Source organism: Amborella trichopoda, chromosome 12, assembly GCF_054954075.1.
Source record: "Amborella trichopoda isolate Santa Cruz 75 chromosome 12, AtrichopodaSantaCruz75HAP2 v2.0, whole genome shotgun sequence".
In the NCBI taxonomy this organism is placed as follows: domain Eukaryota; kingdom Viridiplantae; phylum Streptophyta; class Magnoliopsida; order Amborellales; family Amborellaceae; genus Amborella; species Amborella trichopoda.
Window position 1 is genome coordinate 17,585,785 of NC_142347.1, and position 23,894 is coordinate 17,609,678.

Here is a 23,894-nt window from a genome sequence, read left to right on the forward strand (position 1 = left end):
AAGGAATCAGGGATCTGATTTCTTGAAGTGAGAGGCCCACTCCCATCATCTTTGATTTTTTCATATTTACTTTGAAGCCAGTGGCATTCTCAAAGCATTTGAGGAAGATACTGAGGTTCTCCATTTGCTGAGGGACCGTAACTAGGAAGACTAGGGTGTCATTTGCGTATTGCAAGTGTGTTACCGAAGGAACTTGTGAGTTACAAAGGAAAGCCGAAAGTAGTCCTTTCTGGTAGAGATGAGAGATAGACCTGCTGAAAACCTCGGCAGCTGTTGTAAAAAGAAAGGGAGATAGCGGGTCCCCTTGACGGAGCCCCCTCAAAACAGCAAAGAACCCTTTAGGACTTCCATTTATGAGGACTGAAAAAATGGGGGGTAGAAATACTGTCTTTTATCCATTTTCTCCATTGAGAACCAAAATTCATTTTAGCCATCGTCTCATCCAATAATGACCAGTCCACGTGGTCATATGCTTTCTCCCTATCGATTTTGAAAATCAAGCCTGGTTTCTTGGATAGGTGCCTAGAGTGGATACACTCATGAGCAACCAACGCACCATCCAGGATCAACCATTCTTGGATGAAGGCTGATTAGGACTACGAGATGATGAAAGGGAGGACCTGCTTAAGTCTTGAAGCCAATACATTGGCCAGAATTTTATATGTAGAGTTGAGTAAGCTAATTGGACGGAAGTCCTTGAGCTCTTCTGCACCTTCTTTCTTGGGGATCAGGGCTATGAAGGTGGTATTGATGGCTTTGTTGAGGATCCCCCTATGATAGAATTCCTCAAAGAAGCTCCTAATATCAGGTAGGAAAGTACCCACGAATGATTTAAAGGGGGCCAAGGGAAAACCATCCAGCCCCGGAGGTTTGTCTTTAGCTAATTTGTCAATGGCGATTGAGATTTCATCAACTGTAAAAGGTCTTTCCAACTCGTTGGACCAATGATCAGGAACAATAAGGAAATCCAAAGTGGTCATCCTTGGCTTGAGTCCCACATGGGCAGTATAGTGGGACTTGAAGTAATTTAGGAGGGCAGTTTTGATTTCATCTGGCTGAGTAAGAAAACTGTTAACCACCTTTTTTATGGATATACTTCAATAGTATATGTTTGCGACCTCTTATAAACTTTTTATGAATTCCCTAGTGGACTAGTGAAACATTATGTTATCTAAAATTTATTAATTGATATATGATCAGTTCTTAAAAACTCATTTGGTGTCTACAAACTCACATCATTCCTATATTCCGATCAGCTAGAATAAATTTATATTTTATTGGTAATAAATCAAGTATTTTTACTTTCCTTATGCAATTTGGAACGTCAGTAAACCTCAATTCTAGTTCTAAGGGCACTCTACCATACGTCGTACATCTTTGAGTGCCCAAAGAACCTTTGTTCAGGTCTTTAGGACTGTTGAGGACCTCGATTCCAACACGAGGGAACCTTGGCAAATTGTACTCAATATGTTAATTCCAATACTAAGGGGTTTTTGGTTGAGGGTAATCTAGAACGTCAAACCTTTTACCCTATGAAACTCATTTCTTGATGCTGTTTCAATTGATTGGGTGTGTGATTCTTGAAAGTAGGAATCTCTATTCCATGTGGGTTAGAGCGCTGTTCCCAAAATATATGAATCTAGATTCCTACGATATGCTTTGTTTGGGGGGCGTTTCCTACCATAGGAATCTACTAGTTGCTTGTTATTTCGCGATTCTGATTCCTAAACGCTTTTACGAATTTCTCTCATTGCCATCAACTATGGGCCAACGCTACTAGTAATGAGAAATGAGCAGCACATTGTTATATATTTATTGCCATAATAATGTTTGGCCTTTTGGCGGGACCAAAATTTGACCTGAAGGAAGTGAGCATCTTTGTTAGTACTCTTTCTGTTAGTCTCTAGATCTAGAAATCTGTAAACCATGGTTCCTTTTTATGCCGACTTTGTTAGAGTTCTTTTGAGGACCAAAAGGGGATGGTACTCAAGTACTTGGTTGGGAACTGATCCTACTTATTGTTGGTAGGAATTTAATGTTGGATTTATGTCCTTTCAAGGCCTTAAATTCCGACATTTTCAAATGGCTCTTGTCTTCAGTGGGAGTATGAGAGTGACATAATTCTAGGATCTTGATGCATTGAGACCAAGACTCGTAACCCCCCGATTACGTCTTAAGGAGGATTTATATATGGGAGGTCTTGTGTGGGTTGAGGGTTACCTCTAAGTCGAGGTCGAATTGTTATGTTTGTGCCTCATGACTAAGTGATGGGCCAGGGCAATGACGATTTCGGTATGAGTTTGATGACTTAAAGAGGTTAGGGTGACTACTATAAACCTTATTGTAGCTTGTGCATTTACAATCGCAATACATGGGAAGTCGCTCTTCCAAGGATCTACATAATAGAGCTATACAAATGTCCCAAGAGAGGAACCCCCGCACTTTACGTGTGCATGCCCTCTAAGGGGTGCACTTAAAATCCGCTTTAACTTAAGGATTCAGAGTCACACCTCGGTTTGACTTTGATAGACTAAGATCATGAGCCCTTGATTATACATTGTGGGTCATGAGTCTGTTGAGCCATTTCGAGAAGGTGGCTTTGGATTCTTGGACTAGCTGAGTGGAGTGCTCTGTTTTGTATTTCGACTCCTAGGATCCTAATTTCCCTTGTAAATATTTTTAATCAATGCCAAAACGATTTGTTTTGATGGAAACTCATTAAAATGATTTTTATGGATTTATAAAAAAAAATTTGGACTTTTCTGAGAAATATAAAATCCATTTTCTGAAGTTGTTTCAAAGAAATGACAATCAAGGACAGTCCCTCCGGGACCCACACGGGACACCCAAATAGCCAATGGATGTCTCCCCATGGAGTCCCACGTTACCCCACGTGGAGATGCTGTGGGGGTAACGTCAACTCCATGGGGGGATCCCCTTGTCATTTCATTTATTAATATTAAGTGTTGTATATTATTGCGTTTTGTTTTTTCACATATGTGGAGAGTTCTAGAAGGGGCATATGGTTTATAATTATGAACCTAACACTAAGGGTATATAGTAATACACTGCATATAACCATTTAGCTTATGTGACATGTTTTCATAAGCCCCACATGCTCTTGTAAAAGGAGGGAATTTTCAAAGATTTGCTCTCGCTGGAAATTTTGTTAAATGACCATAAGGGCATACCTTTCATCTTGGTTTTAAGGTTTATTAAATGTGAAGAGCAATGGGCCTTTTGATAACAAGGGAAATTGAAGTGAATTAAAGGAGGATAAATGTATTTAAATTCATACCACACATCATGATGGCATGATGGTGGATGTTGGGCTAGGATTATGCCTCTCTTTGTAGATTTTGATAGATGACATGAAGGGTCGAGATTCATCATCTAGAAACATCTCCATATTTGAGGTTTGAAAAGCTATAAATACTCCCTTGAGTCATTTTTTCTCTCATATGAGTTCAGATCACAAGTTTTTCTTCCAAAAGTGGCATGCCCCTCTCTCTTCACTCTCTTTTTGGTTGGCACGCCCAAAGCCTTCATCTTCTTCCATTCTCTCTCTAAAAAGCTTTTGCATATTATGACAGAGAAGAGCTCATTTGAAGGTCTCATACTACTCAATTAATGGCGATCCAAATCTCAAACTTCATACTTTGGATGATTTAGTCTTCAAGTCTTCTTTAAATGAGTAAGGTCTTTTAATTTTCATTGATTTTCTTACTTTCCCTTTGTTGTGCATTCTCGATTACAATAACTTTTCTTCCCCCTTTGATGTTTAGATCTTTGCTTCCTTGAATCTTCATTGATTTCACTTGATCCATGTGGTTTAAGGTTTCATCCATGCACAATTTGAGATAGTTTTCCATGAGCTTTTTCCCTTGGTTTTTAGAGTATTTTTGGCTGATATTTCTCTGAGTTTTTCATGTTCATATCAGTCACTTAGATCACCTTCTAGTTTTCTTAAATTGTTGATTTTACAAAGAGGGACTATACCGATATTTTGTGAACCACTTTGTGAACAAACGAACCGGTTTTGCTTTTAAAGAGCTGGATTACTCCCACGTATTTTCCACTTGTTTTCGATCTTTAAATATCTGCAAATCCTTCCATATTTGAAGTGTGTATCAATGGAGGCTAGGCTTCCCACTTTATCAGATGATGAACTAGTTCAGATTTGTGATATGCCATCACATGTCACGCATTGGCACATTGCTAAGATCCAATGACATAAACCGGGCGTCTGAGAACTCCGATTGGCTTCACATGGTCATGATGCACTTTATACTTGAGCAATTGTATGTTAATGTAATGGAGATCATGTTGCGATATGTTTTCAAGTGTCCATTGACGTATAATTTTGCTTTGTAAGTTTAAGTGGTGCTGAATTTTCAATAATATACTATTTATATGTAGTTTGATGATATCTCTCTTTATGTCTATTCTTGTTCATGTATAAGGGACCCCAATAGAGTTGTAACCTCTCTTTTTTAGTGTATTTTGAAGTCATTAAATCACTATAGTTAAAATGACTAGCTGTAATTTCATTTTGGAAGTCGTAATTCAAGTGTATTGAAGAAATTTTAAAGTTATATTGGCTAGTTCCTTTCTACATTTTAGCCCATTGCAAGAGACTTGGTTTCTTATACACTCCCTAGTGGCATCAGAGCCACAAAACTCTAAGAGAGCTCCTTTGAGGATTTTTTTGAGTCGTAGATTGTATTAGGACATTGCTCAAATGTGCGCACATGGCCACCAAATTGATAGTCACCGAATTGATCAAAGAAGAGAAGTTCAATGGGTCAAACTTCCTTGAATGGATGAGGAAAGTGGACAATGTACTCCATGAGGGGGGTCTCATCCCCATGATCACTCAAGACCCTCCAAGTGTGCCTAGATCTAATGCTGCCCATGCCACACATGATGCCTATGAGACATGGAGCACGAAAAATCAAAGTGCTCAAAATGTGCTCCTAGCCACAATGTCCTACACTTGTGCAAGAGAGTATGAAGAGTGTAGGACAGCCAAAGAAATCATTAAAAAGGATGAAGAAAGCCTTTGATACTCCATCTTTTTCTCACAAGGTGATGAGCATGAAGAAGCTCATCGATTGCTGGCTGCCTGATCCCTTGAAAATTTGTGATCATGTGAGAAATTTCCGCCATATGGTGAAGGACATTGAGTTGGCCAGCATGATATTTGATATGCCAACTCAAGTGACCCTCTTCTTGACCACTTTCTCCCCTTCATGGGAGAATTTTACAGCCAACCTAGTGGCTTGTGGCACCTCCTTGACTCTTGACAGTCTCACATTCTTCCTTGAAGCCGAGGAGGAGTGCTGGACTGTGAACATGCATGGACCTAAGACAATGGTCTATATGGTAAACACAAACCCTTCCTCTTCTTCTTTCCTTTTTCATGGTTTGCATGTGAATGTATGTGGGAATGCTCCTAATCATCAAAATAAGGATGGTAACAATAATAAAAAGGAAAAAGAAAAAAGAAAAAAGGAAAGGGTAAATGGAATAGGTCAAAGGGGAAAGGCAAGGCCAAAGTGGGTAGTTATTTCATGCCACCACCACCATATACATTTAAGTGGAATTATGGGAATTATAATCCAAGGAATGAGAGAACAACCATATGCACCTAATGATTTCTCTAATGTGCAATGCCATAAATGTAATTGATTTCTCTAAAAATCAATTTTCTTGAATTTTCTCCAAAGGTCCCTAGTTTCTCTCTCTAGTTTTCTTCTCCACACACTTGCAGAGAAAGTTAACCATTTCTCTGAGCCCTACCTCCATGGATCAATAGTTAAGCCTATTGTGCACATTAACTTTCTTATGCCGAAGCTTGTTCACCTCTCTGCTCTAGCATACATCTCAAAAAAGAAAATAGCACTCAACATCACTTTAAAGAATTTCATTGTGGCTTCTTCACTTACTGGATGTGGCTTTCCCTAAAACGTTAACAGTACTAGTGTAGTGTCTATATAGGTTTGGAGATTAGAGTGTTTCTCTGTCATGCTTTTGAAAAGCTACATGCCTATCTTAGCCATGCTTGACCTACAAGAAGCACAAATAAAGCCCACAAAGATCACGTCATGAGCCCTCAGTCCTACCCTCCCTGTCAACAGTGAGAGGGCTTGACTTCGCTCTCTTGTAATGGTGGAAAGGAGAAAGTCCTAGAGATTGGCTAGTGCAAGCTCCAATGGCTTGGAGATTGAAGAGAACAATGTGAACTTCTTTCCCCTACGTGAAAATGAAAGGAGAGAGAGGGAGAGAGATTGGTTTCACAAAGAGAGAGATGGGGTTTTGAGCACACCCATAGAGAGAGTGATTAGGTTTTGCAGAGAGAATGGGTTTTGCAGAGAGAATAGGTTTTCAGATGACAAGAAAAGAGGCGGTTTAAGAGGGCTAGAGCGAGAGATTTGGTTTTAGGTTGAAAGAAAAGAGGAGGTTAAAGAGGCTAGGGTTTGGGCTAGCCACTGGCCTATTCTGCCAGACCTTACCCAACCTGAAATAAAAATAGGCCTTAGCGAATCGGCCGAGACACTGCCCGAAGGCCCTGAGTATAGCCCGAACGGTCGATAACGTGCCCGGCCCACAAGCCCGATGCCTAGCCCGGACCATTTGCACTCCTAATTAGAACGATGGAAGGAGCTCTTTTAAATTTTCATTGACAAATTTGGAATATTTATGTAAAGATGAAATTCTCAAAAAAAAAAGTATTTATGTAAAGATGTTCTAGAATTGTTTCTCTCTTTAAATAAGGAAGCATCTAAATATGATTATATGATATACTTTCATGTACAAGTAAAATAAATTGGTAACCAAGCTCTTGAGGAAATGCTAAGTGCCTTTAGTTACGGGAATATATGTCCAAATAGGAATAAAGAAATGATTCTTGTCATATGCCCTATTTTCATATTTCTTTTTTGGGTTAATCTAAAATGTCTCCAGCTACAAGTCAATATTTTTAAATCAATGTTTTATATATTTTTGCCATCTTATTTGGACTTCTAATGTTGTTTTAGTTTATTTGATTTTACTATTTTAGAAAACTCTACACATTGAAATGTATACATGCTTGTTGTAGACCTCAAGGGTATTTTCATTGCCGCCCACTATCCTGTGCACTTTCAACAGTACTTGTTCTTATGGGATTTTCACAACTTCTCAATTTCACCTTCAATGATTAGGTTGCTGAAATGAGTAATTTCACATTCTCTTGTGTACATGAAGGGGATGGTTTGAGAAATTTCAGAATTCTAGAAACTTGTATTCTCCTCGAGTCGGGAGACCTGTCAAATTTTACTAGTCAGTCTGAAAGGGGTTATGGATTTCCTCTATCTAGTTTGGTAATTATTTAGTAAAGATTACGTAGGTTTTCTTAAATGAAAGTGGCACTAAAGACATTTGGATTCTTTTCTTGCTCACTGGGTGTGGAAATTCTTTAGTTATTCGTAATCTTTGCACATCACAAGATTTAATTGGATATGCTAGACATGGAATCACTGAACTGGTTGGGATCTCCCAACCTTGGTGGCTATCTTGCTTCAGAAACGTGCTCCAGCATTTAGGGAATAGGGATCTTTGGAGGATCTCTATTTTTCATTTTTGGAATCTTGATCACACAACACATTTATGTTACATAATCTTCCTCTCCCTCTCTCTGCCCTACAATACGAGATGCACACACTCATATGCATCCAAAGCATCCAAGCGGGCTCCTTGGCCTATGCACTAGACTCCTGCCTCAATAGCCTAGAGGGGCCCCACCGAGGGTTGCCTCCCTAGGCATCCAAGATAGGTGCATTTTGATACTGATAGGTCAACATGACTATTATCTGGATCCGCATTTGAAAAAATTTCCTGTTCAAGGCCTTACTATAGATATCTTACTTGTTGAACTAGAAATTTAGATCGGCATATCTCAATGCTTTAATTGAGTTGCATAATCCATATAATTTATGGATTGTGCATTGTATAGTGTAATATGCATTATCCATTGAATATTTTGTGTTCTTTTGAATTGGTCAATTTGCTTTTCTTTCCCTCTTATCTCTTGGAAGTTATCAAATCTTTGTACATTCTTAGTTGTTCCAAATTTTTATACTTTTTGGAAGATTTAATTTATAGGAGGAACTTAGTTTTATTCATCTCTCTAATGAGTCAAACCAAACATATCTTAATTCAAGTCAATCATGCTCACCGTCAAACTCCTAGTTTGCCAAATAGTGTGTATGTTTTCTTCATTTAAAATCAAGGACAATTAACATGAAGTAGTACTCATCAGTGTTTTAAAATGCGAGATGCAGCTGTATGTACTGGGGGGGCTGATGCAAGTGCATAGCTGCGATGCAATCAATAAATATAAAAAAGTCTAAAAAATCCAAAAAAATAGGTTAATGCATCGAAAAAATATGGAGGTGATATATGTGATAGTAGATATTTAGTTTATTTATTTACTCTAAAAGTATTAGCTGTTGGAGATTCTGTATCTACTATCCCTTGATAGAAACTATATACTTGAAACTAGCTTCATAAAACATTCAACAATCAACAACCATAAGCACAAATTTGCAACCACAAACTTTAAAATTATAAAATACTACAAACTAAAAGTCTATGAAGATTAAAGAGTTCAAAAGTCAAGCTCAAGAAGAGTCAATACAACACCCTCGATTTGTTGTCACATTTTCGCCTAAACTTCCTCAAATTAACACCCAAAAGATACAAATCAACAAATATGAATCAACCAATATACAAATCGAAGAACTTCACTTCCGCCAAAACTTTTTTTATTAATGCAATCCAAAAAAAAGCCACGGATGTGGCTGAAAGTTGATGTTTGGAGTATAATAACCCCCCAAACCCTTTCCCTCCTTTTTTGGGGGTCAAAATTCCTAACTACCCCTGTCCGAGGGGTTCATTTTGTAAAATTGGCCTCATATGAGAGATTATGCGCCCAATGTGGGATGCAGCCGCATATGTGGAGAGATACGGCGCATATGCGAGCGCATCTCCCCAGAGCACATATACAGGCATTTGCTATGCACTGCCAGTGCATAACGCCTGATGCGGCTGCATTTTAGAACACTAGTGCTCATACCATATGTTCCATGATTTTATATCCGTTTTTAATTTTGACCATAATGGGGTTTTTACTGAGTTACCCTTGTATAAATATGAAAAAGATAGATATGGTGGAGTGCATGCTTAACAGTTATCTAGAAGTAGTTATGTTAATGTATTAGGATGGAAAGTTATGAACATCCTCATAGCCTTTAGAAACGAATGTTGCATGCGATACATTATTCTAATGAAATCTTTATTCTTGAGTGAAGTTTTTATGCTTATTCCCTTTTCTTTGATCTTGTTATTGAGGATTTCCCACATCTCATACTCCTCACATTCAGTTTCTTTAAGATACTGCCCAGGGGAATTTGTGGTTGTTATGTGGTAGTATCTTATAAATTTGTTAATTGGTAGCACCTTTGTGTTGCTGCTTGTAGCATGTTATGTGATGCTACATGTAGTACCGCATATTTTGAATGCTATTTCGTTGTGGAGCTCCTTCATTCCAGGTTTGAATTCTATTTTCCCTCTCCAAGTTAGGATCTCTTTCACATTTTTTGTGGATAGAGCCCTTGAGTATTTGAATTTTGGGAGTGTTGGGCACCATGATCCAAATTTAAAGGTGAGATTGACCTTTTTTAGTCATTATCCATCAGGATTAGCAGCCTTGAATCGACTTTTTTTCCCCCCAATGGAATGTTTAGATCACATTTATATCTATGCTTACCTAATGAAGAGGTTTGAACTTTTCCAGCAATTATTTTCTCTGTGAGACTGTTTTGTTATTGCTTGGCAATATTTTTCCCAAATGTTTTCATCAAATAAAATATTTTCCCCAAATATCCCGCTTTTCTAGCTTCAAGAAATTCTCTAATACCTTATTGTCCCAACTGTTTTCATCAAATAAAATATTTTCCCCAAATATTCCTGCTCTTTCAGCTTCAAGAAATCCTATAAAAGCTTATTGTAATCTGGCAAACTTCCATCCTTGACTTCGATGTCCTAATGGCGGAAAGCTTTTGGTTGTGTTTTTCTTTGTTGGCCTGGTTTTCTCCATCATTCCACCAACTTGCATCAAGTTCTCTTCATTGACGATTATGTATCTGCTCTTGATGGGTTGACGTAGATGAGCCGTTAGGGCTGCAAACTTCGCACCTTTCCTTGACTTGCATGTTTTCCCCCTTTTTTCCACTACTAGCCATTCTTGATGGCAAGTTTGAATCGTGGTTTCTTTAGTTTGGCTTCACCCACATCCAAATAGTTCAGCTGAGGGCATTTTAGTGAGTTGAGGTCCAGTAATTAACAATGTGTGCAAGGTTTAGATATATATTCATACTGGTTTTGTTGAAGAAAGGGCTTACCAGTCATCTTGTATAACCCACACATCTTTGGGTAGTTTCAAATCTGGTGCAACTTCCTCTCATAGCTTGCGCAGTCTAGTTGTTTTCTCTTTTTTCTGGCGCTGTCCACTGAAAATAAGCTTTCCGATAGATATTATACCACAATGTAGTCCAATAGCTCTGGTTTCCATAGATTGTGGAGAAGCTTTGGCAGCCTGATCCAGATTGGAAAGGAGTTCATGCCATTTGTTGACAGCCTGTTTTGGGGTTTGGATTCAGTGAGATCCATTTAACATCCTCCAACAGATCCAGGTCTGCACTCATCACCTCTGTCAGGTCTTCAATGAACTTAAATCTAAGCGGCATTTGGTGGCTTGATTTTGATGTGATGTCAAGTGCCCATAGACCCGTCCATATACTTTTATCATTTCTACCTAGATTATCCATTGTAGCTGTTTATCTTGAAAATAACCAGTGTACTTAAATGAAAAAAAAACCCGTTGAGCACTTCTATTGTGGCTGCTTTTCTATTGTATGTGGGTAATAGCGGGTGGATAAGTTTGCAGTAGTCCTGTATGACCACCAAAAACATATGAATGTACACCCCCATCCAGGATCAACACAGTGTGTGTATATATGTATGTGTGTGTGTGTGTGTGTGTGTGAGAGAGAGAGAGAGAGAGAGAGAGAGAGAGAGCACCACAACGATACCACCACAAGCACTGCCATATCTTCTTTTGGTTATCGGAAGATTTCAATGCTTTCTTAGTTTAGGAGTGGCGCTCATTTGTGTTTTGTGCTTTATTTACACAAGTAAAATTTCTTGGAATTCTCATTTCATTTAAATAATTGCGATGATGCAGGAATTCAAGAAGTGGATTCTGAAAACAATCAAAGAAACTTGGAACCTTTTTCAAGACAAGTTTATAGACCTTTGGAAAGAAAACTGGGATCGTTGTGGTGACGCGTATCCAGCTGAAATATATAGCAAACCCGAGCTTCGGCAGCAAGTGCAACAAAAGTATATGCAAGAATTGTTTCATGATACCCTTGGATTTGGTGGGGCCAAGATGATAAGGTAAATGGAAGTCATCATATTGATGGTCAATTTAGGTTCCATTTCTTCAAATTTGAGGTATAGATGCTATGGCAACATGGCCTCGTTCGTGTTAGCAAACCTGGACAACCCTAATTCCTACTCGATGTGGTGAGCACCCCACAACAGCAAACCTAGCACTTCAAAAAGCGACTTATCAATCAACAGCAGTCCGATTTCATGGAAACTAGAAGCCCAAGAACAATGATTTGTGCAATAAATTGAGAAAAATAAGAGAACCAAAAGGAAATGGAATAGAAATCCAATAACCACAAGCACAAAGGAAACGCTCACACTTAATTTATGTGGTTCACCCAAAATGGGCAAGGACGAATTTACTATCAAGGGAGAAATTACAAGTTTTGTAGGTTTTATACAAATTGCATAAATATGGTAAAGAAACCTCAAATTAATTTTCCCTACCACAACAACACCATCAATGGACTCCAATGTTAAAATGGCTTGCCTAGCGGCCAAGGGGGCTTGGGCTACAGCCCTCTTGGGAACTGGGTCCCTAAGCGCTTGCCCAGGGACTAGTGCCTAGCCCTAGGCAAGCGCCCAAGAACTCTGCCTGCTCAGGGGACAAAACGCTCCTCGTGGAGGGGCATTTTTGTACTTTCCCCCATAAATACGGGGGAAAGCGAGGGGTGATGAGGGCTAGCTTTTTATGCGCCCTAAACCTTTTTGTCTTTTACATATTAGAATGCAAAAAAAAAAAAATCTTTACTATTTTATTAGATTTCTCAGTTAATTCAAAGTTTTAACAAATTGATCCAAGCATCATCCTTTTAGTTTGAATTTGATTTTAATGATGAGTTAATAAGAAGTATCTTCTATGGTGTTTGGGTTGGGCTTTGGACTATGGAGTATGGATTAATTGGATTATAATTTATGATTTATGAATTGTGATTTGTGAGTTTGTGACTACATGATTGTGTTAGTACTTAGTACTAGTAGTCTACTATTATTCTAATACTAAATTTGAATGTTGAATGATATTTTTCTAGTTTTCTTAATGTGTTTTAACAAATTGTCCAAATCTGAAATACTTTGGTTTGTCTTTGGAGTTTGGATTGATTGAACATAGAAAATACATTAAAATGCCTCAATATTCATTTTTTACACACAATTGTCACAAAGTTCTATGGGCTTGCACATAATACCCTTCTCACCCATTGACTCTTCGTGCCACACTACTTCTTTTGATGCCTTTGCTTGATAGTGCTCCTATATCTTGGAGCCTCGACATCCAACTTACAAGTCCATTCACAAACTGAAAAACAAATATGGTAGTTGTCCTGCTTCTATCATGATAATTGGGAACTTGCTGACTTCTGATGTAGGCCTATTATCATTGAAAATTCACTTGTCTCTCCTCGAGTTGTTTGCACACTAGTTAGTGCTCCCTCATACGTACCTTTCATTTTGTCAATATAGCATTTATTGACTCCATTCTTGTCCAACATCCACCAAGTTAAATCTGTAAGTACCCTATCATAGGCTTTCTTTGAATTAATAAAGATCATGTGAAGGTCTTTTCCCTTCTTCATGAACTTCTTAGTCAGTTGCTTAAGTAGGAAATGGTCTCAATTATCAACCTCCTTGGCATAAATTCGAATTTATTTTTTGAGACTCATTTTACGTGTCGTTGCTCAATCAATCGCTCCCACAACGTTATACTATGGCTCATAAGTTTGATCCCACGATAGTTTGCACAATCCTATAGGTCTCCTTTGTTCTTGTATATAGGTACCACAATATTTTTCCACCATTCGTCCAACATTTTCTTTATTCTCACCACCTTGTTGAACATCTTGTCAGCCAACATATGCCAATCTTCTCCATAAACTTTCAAACTTCTATCGGGATACCATTTAGTCCTATAATCTTTCCTTTCGTCATCCTCCTCAGAGTTTCTTTCACTTCAGATTTCTAAATCTTGCGTATATATCGATTACCTCTGCCCTCATTAGTGCCAAAAGTTCTTCTTAGCTCTTTATTCCCATTGTGTTCACCATATAACAATTTTTTGAAATAATTTTTCCACCTTTTGTTGACTTCGTCATCATTCACTAAGCCTTTGACCCTCATCCTCGATGCATTTAATATGGCCTAGATCCCTACACTTCCTCTCTCATTTTTGGTCACATGAGCCCTTGCTAAATGTGATTGCATCATTAATAGTGTCTCTTAAATACCAAAGCACCCATTTTGTTGTTTACCAGTCCAAAATCCTTCTCAAATCATTGGCTCGAGGCTGTTTTGAGTTCATTATTCCTAGCATTATCCTAGCGCACAGATGGTATGTCATACATGTAAGACTATAGTCAAGTATCCACTATCATCAAAGAACCTTAAGTAATTATAATTGTTGTTCTCCTAGTGTTAACCAATACTCCTGATAACATATCAAATATATTAAACTATTGTCTCAATGCTGGCTTAAATCTATACTAGTATTTTTTTATTTCCACAAATTCTTCTTTTCGCTTCTCAATAATGCCTTCCGCTTGTAATATGTACACTTCATCTCAAGGGAGAGTTCTTTGCGGTTCTCAATAAAGCCTTTGGGATGAATTCACTATTCAAGGAAGAAATTACAAGTTTTATGAGTTTTATAGAGCTTACAGTGGTGAATGAACCTGTAATTAATTTTTGGCCATAACACCATCAATAGGTTCCTTTAATGCTGTTGATCGACACTGTACCTGAAAGAAACACCAATAAATCTGCCCCAGTATGAGGGTGCAAAAATTGCTAGTGTTTGGCATTAGATAAGCAAAATCCCCAATCTCTCTTTCCCCAAAACTTCTCACAATTCCCCTACATAATTGTCATTTTGCACCCTCACATAGAAAAGAATGCCAATGGGAGGTGATATTGTCCCAATATTTAGAATATTCATGCAGTAATTTGTTGCATTCTTCTCTTTAATGTGTCCTTTATGGGTTGTTGTTTACTGCTGTTTATGTGCATGCTCTAGGAGGATAGTGGGTGTAGCTCATGTTGAGGATTTGGAATCGATCCAAGATGCAGAAAAACGTGCGGATTGTGAGCACCAAGCTCTGGAGTTGGCAAAGATGATTGTTAAGGAGAGATTTAACTTCCAAACCATTGATGAGGTTCTGGCAGCCATCATCGAAAAGAATGTTCCGACATCTTTGGAGTGAGTAGTTGCTGCTCCTAGCTCTGATGACTTGCGGAGTTGCAGACGAGCCTGTTGGGAGTTTCCTTTCCCTTTATTTTTGTGTGGCTTACTCTTTGTGCTTTTCCAAGCATGTATCCATGACTCAGCTTTGATCTTAAAATCGTTCAGTGAGATTGACTTGATAGTACAATAAAAGGACCTTTCATATATGGAAAAGGTGAAATTTATGTAAGGTGCGTTATACTGTAGAAGTAACGTGCACATATTTACCCAAAAATAAAAGTAAGGTGCACCAAAAAAACCCATCGAAAAAGGTTATTTCATCATTAGAAAATTCTCCAATCGATCATCTTGACCTCAATATATATGGATATAAAAAAAAAAGGAATTTCAAGTCTTAAAAATGGTGCATCTTATAATACATTATCTAGATCGTCTATTTTCAAGATTTTCGAGTGTTCATCGATTTGTTTGATTTGCACCATTTTTAGAGCTTTTACTTTTATTGAAGGGGTAAAAAATAGACTTTGAGGCCATGATGAGAGTTTTGGCATCGAAAATACATATTCTGATGAGATTTTGAGGTGTTCAGTACCGTGATTGTTAAGGTTGACACCTTATATCTCACCCTTCATGTATTGCTTGGGCAGAAATTATTTGTTTCAACCAATGTCATTAGTTTGTGGTGCCGTCTTCAGCTTGGCCCGAAAGGCCAACTCGCAGAAGATTTCGGATGGTGTAATTCTATAAATATGTATTAAAAAATAAATAATTAACATAAGAAATAGTGTATGAGTTTTGACAAATTTGGGAAATTTGATACATGACTAATATTAAAGAGTTATTTTTTCCGATATGTAAACAGAGTTTAAAGAAATTTATTTCTAGTTAACACGAGAGGAACGCACTTTAATTTGTTTATTAAATATAATTGAAGTTATATTCCAAAAATGAGAAAATTGTCTAGGGCTGATTAAACTTGAGGGCTATAGGCCAAAATTCAACGCCCTCCAAATGTCCCCTATAAACATTTACTAGGGAAAATTACAAAAAACACTTTAAAATGGATTATCATGTAACTTACCTCCACCTTAATCTTTTTTCTCACTTTTTTCTTTAAAACAACCTTTCCTCACAAAAACTGGAAAAACCTCCTCTAGGTAAAAAGTTCTTAGTTTTTGGATGAATATGCCCTTCGCGTGCAAACAAAATCAATTTGTAAGTCCCAAGTAGCGTATTGTCGGAGTGCGTCTTTGCACTACCGGAGCGCGTTCTCATAATGCCAGCGCTGTGGCTCAGACCTGCATTGCCGGAGCGCACATTCAGAATGTTGGAGTGCTTGTTTATACTGCCGGAGCACGATCCTCCATTGTCGGAGCGCAGTGACTCCAAAGACTTTATTGCCGGAGCGGAATGTCGGAGCACATCTTTGCACTACCGGAGCGAGTTCTCATAATGCCGGAGCGCTGCGGCTCAAACCTGCATTGCCAGAGCGCACATTCAGAATGTCGGAGCGTGTGTTTGTACTGTCGAAGCACGTGTGAAAATAGGAGAGAGAAGGCTGTATGAAAACAAACAAGGGTAGTTTAGTCTTATTTCATGCTACTTTTGAGTTGCGGGGTTATTTACGAGGAAAGGTCGTTTGGGGGAAACATGTGATGGAAAAGATTGATGTAGGAGTAAGTCGCATTGATAGTCCATTTGAGGGTGTTTTTTATAATTTTCCCTATGTAGTATGTCAAGAATATAACGTTTAAATGCTATATTGATGTTAAAGCTATTTCAATATGTGAAGGCTTTAATACATTGAGATAAAATATATTAATAATGACGACGAATTTGAACATTCAAAAAAAAAAACGAGTTTGAACATTTCAAAAAAAAAAAATGCAGTTGGGTTTTCTTTTTGCGAATATAATATAAGGAAAATTACAAAACCCCCCTAAAATCATATCTTCCAGACAACTTCCTCCCAAAGCCCTAAATTTAACTTTTCTAGCGAAGGCCCCCTAGTAAAAAATGTTTTTTTTTTTTACGAAAATGTTCTTACCCTTAGAGCCAGACATTGACGTGGACTCGTTAACGTCCAAAGTGCCAGAGGACTAATGCAACAACTGCTGGACCCCCTATCAATCCAGAGTCAAAGTATTGGACCACCCTGTTTTGTGTCGGACTGCATGCTTTCCAGAAGCCCAAAGTGCTGGACCGCCCCTATGTTGTTCTGAATCGCATGCTTTTTAGAAGCCCAAAGTGTCGGACCATCCCTATAGTGAACTGGACCCACGCTTTCCAAAATCCTGAAGTGCGGTAGCACCCGTATTTTGTGTCGGACCACATGCTTTCCAGAAACCAAAAGTGCCAGACCGTCAGATCCACGCTTTTCAAAAGCCCAAAATGTCGGACCGCCTCTATTTTGTGCCGGATCCACACTTTCTAACATCCCAAAGTGTCGGACTGCTCTTATTTTGTGTCGGACCACATGGTTTCTACGTCAATATTTGGTGTTACGAGTATGTACATTTTCGTCAAAAAATATGACTTTTTGACTTGGGAATATTTACTAGGAAAATTAAATTCGGGGCAAAATTTGCTAAAATAAACTTGGTTTGGGTAAGTTGTCTAGAAAGTCTGATTTTGGGGAGTTCTGTAATTTCTCCATTTTATGTGGCACTGCCGCCTAGGGATGAGTACGTAACCCCTTGGTTATAACATATATTTAGGGATATGTTTGGTTTAAAATTTTGAGATCCACTTTAGAATTATTATTCAACTATTTTGAAAACTAAAAAGAAAACAATGAAAAAACTTAGATTTTGAGTTTCTTAGATTTTATAGTTAAAAAGTTATACGGCCGTTGTTCAATCTTAAGATGCTACATTTTAAGAAACAAATAAATGAGATAATATTTTACTTTCACATCCCCAAAATTTCGGGTCTTGAAAATAACCTGAAACGACGTGCAAGCAGGGCATAAACTGGACATCTACGGGGTTCTACTCCTTGCTTGGCTTCAGCCTGATCAGAAAATGGAAGTGTTAGGCTTATTTGTTCCTGGGCAATTGGATTCATACTTTTTATTCGAACCTCGTGCTCGGGCTCAAAACAAATTCTTAAAGATATATGGAACTATTCTTTTTCTGTTTTTGTTTAGAAGCATGCTTATATCTACAAAGTGACTAATATTTCTTATGATTTTTAGGCGTTATATCTTTGAATAAATGATTATCAAACAGTTCCTCCTCAGAGAACCTTTTGGGTTTGAAGGACTTTGGTGAATCTGCCTTCTTTTTTCTTCTATTATTTCACCAAGACTTGCTTTTCATTGGTAAGGTAGAAGGGGGAACAAGTCATACTTGGAGAGCGCAGTTCAACATAGAGTTGTATGTTGCGCTCGGGAAGGATGAATCACTCTCGAAAAATAATTTATTGATTATCTCCCAATTGGTTGGATAGTAGGTGCGATGATTTACTTCACAAGCGAGGTCTCTGGTTCTAATCCTGAATGGCCTAGTTGTGCATATAACAACATTATCAACACACGTACCACATTGCACCAACAATTGGGATGCTCCCGTGTACTAAATAGATTTGGGGAAAAGAGTTCCATTTTTTTTGTGTGCCTGGTATTGTGCTTTTCAAGAAAGTAGGGTAAGCAAACGTGCGCTAACTCATTTGCAACTGACTGAAGCATTCTTATTCAATTTTAAATGAGTGGGGTTTGTATAAGGTGCCCACCTTACACTATACAAGTGGAGCGTAAATCTAAATTTTATTAAAAGATGTAGTTCAGGTATCAGAAGTCTTATGTTGGCTTGAACATTCATGTTCAACCCTAATTGTAAAATTTAAAATTTCAAAAGCAGTGTAGATTGTGCAGATATATAAACATTTAAAAATCTTGAAAATAGATGGTTCGTATAACTTACTAGAAGATGCATTATTTCTAGGACTTAAAATTCAAAATAGATGGTCCATATAACTTACTAGAAGATGCACTATTTCTGGGACTTGAAATTCATTTTTCTGGGACTTGAAATTCATTTTTTTTTGGCAAATGTTATGAGCTTTTATTAAAACAATGCTTCAAGAGCATAAGATTACAAAGATTGGATCTAATCGTTAGAAACTTACAAAAAGGGAAGAGAAACACCATGTTTAGCTCGCTCATCAGCAACATCATTGGCTTCACATATGGTGTAGCCGAAACGTATCCTCGAATTAGGCCTGTTATATAGGTCTTGAATTTTTAACCAAAGAGTAAATAGCAACCAGAAGATCCTTCGTTCTTTTCTATACCACTTGATAAAATTCAGGGAATCTCCTTCAATTATAATATCACTAATGAAGCCCCTGTCAATGATAATATGAAAGCCTTGAATGAGAGCGGGCAATTCAGCATGATTAGTTGTTGTAGACCCACAAGGACCCAAATAAGAAAAAATAATGGATCCAAAATTGTTGCGAAGAAGCCCACCAACACCTGCCGGCCCTAGAGTTCCAAATGAGATGCCATCAAAATTAAGTTTGAGGCAAGCTTCTAGAGGTGCCATCCAAGTTCTAAGCGCTAGAGTGAGAAGATGAATGAGTAAAAAATTTCAATTTGATATAAACAGCAGCCCGAAGAGCACCCTGTCCTTCAGGCGTGGAGGAAAACCAATTCCAATGGGATTGTAAAATGATATCTTTTACCTTTTCAATACTCTGAGACACCCCATCAAAGGCTGTCCTATTACATTCGAACCAAATCTGCCATAAGGTTACACTTCTGAAAATTTTCCAAATCACAACTCTTTTTTTAGGTAATCCAATGGCAAAAAGATGGTTAATAATGATGATGAGATTCAAAGGTATCATAAGAAGAAAAAACCAATAAAGAGAAGACCGAAAGCCATATGCTAGAGGCAAAAGGACAGTGAAGGAAAATATGAGAGCAAGATTCTTCATCAGTTTTGCACATCAAGCAAATGTTTGGAAGAATTTTACCCCTCTTTTACAGATTGTCTATTGTTAAACATTTCATTTGACATGGGATCCATAGGAAGACTTGGATTTTAACTGGAACTGACCATTTTCAAATAGAACCCAAAGAGGTATCAACAATATAGAGTTGATCCATAAAAAGGAGCTTATACACTGATTTCACAGAAAAAGTCCGTCAGTTTCTGATTCCCATATGACCAAGTATTCGGTATTAGAAGAGATGTAAACTTGTTCAAGTTGTTGGAGGAGATTATGAAACTGCGAAATAACCATGTCTGGTAGCCTATTATAGCGACATCCGATGTTCTAGACCATACAATTAGAGAGGGAGAGAGAAAACAACTCTGAACGTTTTGCATCAAGTTGAGCAACTCTGACAAAGAGGTCAGGATAAGTAGAAGAGAGAGATGTGCATCACGAAGCCATTTGTTGAACCAAAATAGAGTATTATCTCCATTGCCAATAAGCCATATGAAGTTGCTGAAAACAATATTTCTGTAGCTCTAAATATCCTTCCAAATCTGTGAGGTGAATTTGCCTCTTCTACCTTTTTTAATCAAGTGGGTGAGATAATCAAAACCATATTTAGCAATTAGTACATCCTTCTAGAGATGAGAAGAGCCTTGAAAGATTCTCCACCACCATTTGGATAAAAGCATTAAGTTTACAAGTTTAAGCTTTTTGATACCCAAACCCCCTAGCTTTGAAGGCATACAAACCTGGTCCCAGTTCACCAAATGAAAATTTCTGTGGTTATCCTCCATATTACCCCAAATGAAGTTTCACATATACTTTTTAATAAGCTTGATAACTTCACTAGGTATTTGTAGGACTGACATCAAAAAAATAGGAAGATGTGCATAGGTGAATTTAACCAAAGTGATATGCCTACCAAAAGATAAAGTCTTGGTCTTCCATAGGTCTAATTCAACTTGATACCTGCGAACAAAAGGGTCCCAGGCTGCACGAGTGAGCTTACAATCAGAGATAGAAACCCTTAAATATTTAAAGGGAAACTTCTCAACTCTGCAACCTAAAATTGAAGCAAGAAAATCCAAAAGGCTGTTAGAACAAGAGATGCCCACAATTGAAGTCTTATGGTAATTTTTGTTGATGCCCAAAGCTAGCTGGCAACATAGGAGGAATGTGCTCAACTTCTGCATTTGCTCTTCATTGGCATTATAAACAAATGTGAAATAGTTGGCCTAAATGAGGAAACTTGAAAACCTGTAAGAAGACCTGCATTTATAACATTCTTAAACATCACGCTAAAACCTTTTTCTACTAAGGTAAAGAGAAAAGGAGATAGAGGGTCTCCTTGTCTAATGCCCTTAAAAGCATGGAAGAACCCCTTAGGAGATTCGTTAATAAGAACTAAGAAATGAGCAGAAGAAATGCACCCCATAATCCAAGAATTCCATCTGACACCGAAACCCTTTATTATGATAATCTCATTGAGCACTTAGCATTCAACTCTGTCAAAAGCCTTCTCCATATCCAATTTAATAACCACTCCGAGCTGCTCAGAAAGATTTCTATAGTGAATGCATTCCTAGGCAATAAGAATGCAATCCGTGATCATGCGTTCTCTAATGAAGGCTGATTGTTCATCAGAGATCACAAAATAGAGAACCAACTTAAGTCTCTTTGCTAAAACTTTTGCAATAATTTTATAAAGACTAGATAAGAGACTAATCAACCTAATATCTCCAATATCAGCAATGATATGTTTTTTTTTTGGAATTAAAGAAATATAAGTAGAATTACTGCCCTTGAGAACACTCCCAATGGATATAAATTCCTTGACTATTAAATAAACATCATCGTGTAGCAAATCCAAAAAACGCTTAAAGAAGATAAGAGAGAAATCATCAGGGCCAGGGGTTTTATCCTCAAGAAGAGCAAAAACTGTCAGTCTAACTTCTTTCACAGCAACATCCCTTTCCAGATCATAAACCTAAAAAGGTGGCAGATATTTAAAAGGAATACCATCTAAGATGTTGAACAATGGCCTCATCATGAGCTGAAATGTTGCATTCCGATACACCCAGTAGACAAATAGTAGAAATACCCTTTTGCCTTCTTCGTACATTCGCGATAGCAAGAAAAAATTTGATATTTCTATCACCATCCTTAAGCCATTTAACTCTTTATCTCTATTTTAATAAATCTCTTCCATCCTAAAGAGATCATGTAGCTTATTAAGCATAAAATTTTTATTAACAATAATCTCATCAGATAAAACTTGGTTTTCCTAAATAGTTTCAATCATCTCTAAGTCCATCAAATCGGTGTCAATTTTGCCTTTAAGTTGATCTTGGTTTGCTTTTTTTTTCCAAGAGATGAGTTTGTGCTTTAAGCAGATTAGCTTCTTATGAAGACAAAAGCCAAAACTACCCAAAGCATAACAACTACCCCAAGTATGATTGATGATATCCATAACTTCAGGTTCATCCAACCAGTGAATATCAAAACGAAGAGGTCTAGGCTCAGATAAGACCTCCTCAGTATGAAGACAGATAGGGAGGTGATCAGAGGAAAGTTTGGTAAGAATATTTACCTTGACCAAAGGGAATAATTTTTCACAAGCCTTTGAGACAAGAAAGCGAGCAATCTTATACATAGTCAGATTGAAGGAATAATTATTGAACCAAGTAAATTGAGCTCCAATAGTAGGAAAATCTAGGAAATCATTCTCCATAAATGAAGTCATTAAATAAATGTATATGAGAATTAAACGGGGAAAAGTGGAAATTTCATCTGGGTGGCAAGGAAAGTTAAAATCCCTCTCCAATGCAAACATGAGCTCCTGAAGAGGAAATAAAAGATTTCAAATCATCTAAAAAGACACATTTAAGGGTAGCAATATTTGGTCCATGCACATTAATAAGCACCCAACGGAAACCCCTGATAAGATATTTGGTCCATGGACATTAATAAGAAGAGGACTAGTTCTTCGAAATCACACGGCCTATCCTGAGAACCACTCCATCTGAAGGAGGAGCTAAAGAGCCTCGAGAGCCACGAGCTACCAGTCTAGCCAAAGAACACACAAGTTTAGAGTCCGCCTTTAAATTGGGTTTTAGTATCACTTTAGAGGCAGGTGAGGAGACCTCCAGGACACCCGTCAAACCATAATAATGGTGCACAAGGAGTTGGCTAGGTCTGTCCGAGTCTCATCCTTCAATTTTTTGGACATTTCTTGAACCACCTTAACCTTTTCATCCATGGTTGTAAGCACCACCTCTTCCTTGGGTTCTGACTCGGGACGATGAACTTTCTTGTTGAACTGCACCGGGTCAGATCCCTTGACTGTTTAGGGTCTTTCAGGCTACACAAATTTCAGAGTCTTGGACTAACCCTTAGGACCCTTCTTGCAGCAGGATCTCGGGATGCCTAATTATGGATGGGCTATGGTTCTGGCTGTAATCCAAGGGATCGCGGTGTACTGACTCCTAGGCTTTGAAAGATTTGGATTGGAGTCGGCGGTGGAACAATCGTCCCAATCCGTTTGGTAACCGACATCTCGACTGTGGGTTTTAGAACTGAAAGTCTAGGACAAAGGGGTTTAATCTAAGCCGGGTTCTAGCCTAGACTCAGGTCTGGACTGGTCACAACCTTAATCTAGGTTTGAACCTAATCTAGCCTCTGAAGGAGCAACGAGAGTAGCGCCCATGTCCTTGAACATACGAGTGAAAATTACATGGTTGTGATTGCTTAGTAGAGTCTTAGAATGATGCTCAGTCACGTGAATAGCCTTGGAATCAATCCTCGCACCTAGCTGAATTTCAGGGGCCGAACCTGAAGAGATATAGGACGATGAATTTGAAGCTTCTGCAAAGTGTTCCGCAACCATCTCTGCTAGGATACCTCCATCAGCCAAAGGCTCACCAATAGGTTCCACCAAAAGTGGTGGTACGTTCGGTTCAACTATAGCTAGAGGGACCACAACAAACTCAGTGTTATCCGCCACAATTATAGCTTCAGAAGCCACATCATAACTATGACGTAGACAACCTCATCTTCATCAAAATCAATGATATTAACAACCAAAGCCAATCAATTGGCAGTAGGCGATGATGTCAAAATTAGGACCCTAGAACACCTCATGAAAAAACGGAAAGGAAGAATCCTCCGATTGAACATGGTGAAGAGAAAAAGAAGAGAAGAAAGATGATACCAATAAAGAAAATGGAGAAAATGAAGAGAAGCAAGTCCCAGGATTGAAAGGGCTTGAAAGGGGTAA

At 38.0% G+C, this 23,894-nt stretch overlaps 1 protein-coding gene across 1 annotated transcript in view; it reads left to right on the top strand.

Moving 5' to 3' along the window:
- Nucleotides 1–14,900, top strand: part of LOC18437001 (methylthioribose kinase) — a 34,250-nt gene extending 19,350 nt beyond the window's left edge. The window contains exons 5-6 of the mRNA XM_011626134.3: nucleotides 11,288–11,502; nucleotides 14,504–14,900. Coding sequence (XP_011624436.1) covers nucleotides 11,288–11,502; nucleotides 14,504–14,690 — 402 coding nt within the window. The 3' untranslated portion in view covers nucleotides 14,691–14,900. The remainder of the gene's footprint in view (nucleotides 1–11,287; nucleotides 11,503–14,503) is intronic.
- The last annotated feature ends 8,994 nt before the right edge of the window (nucleotides 14,901–23,894 follow it).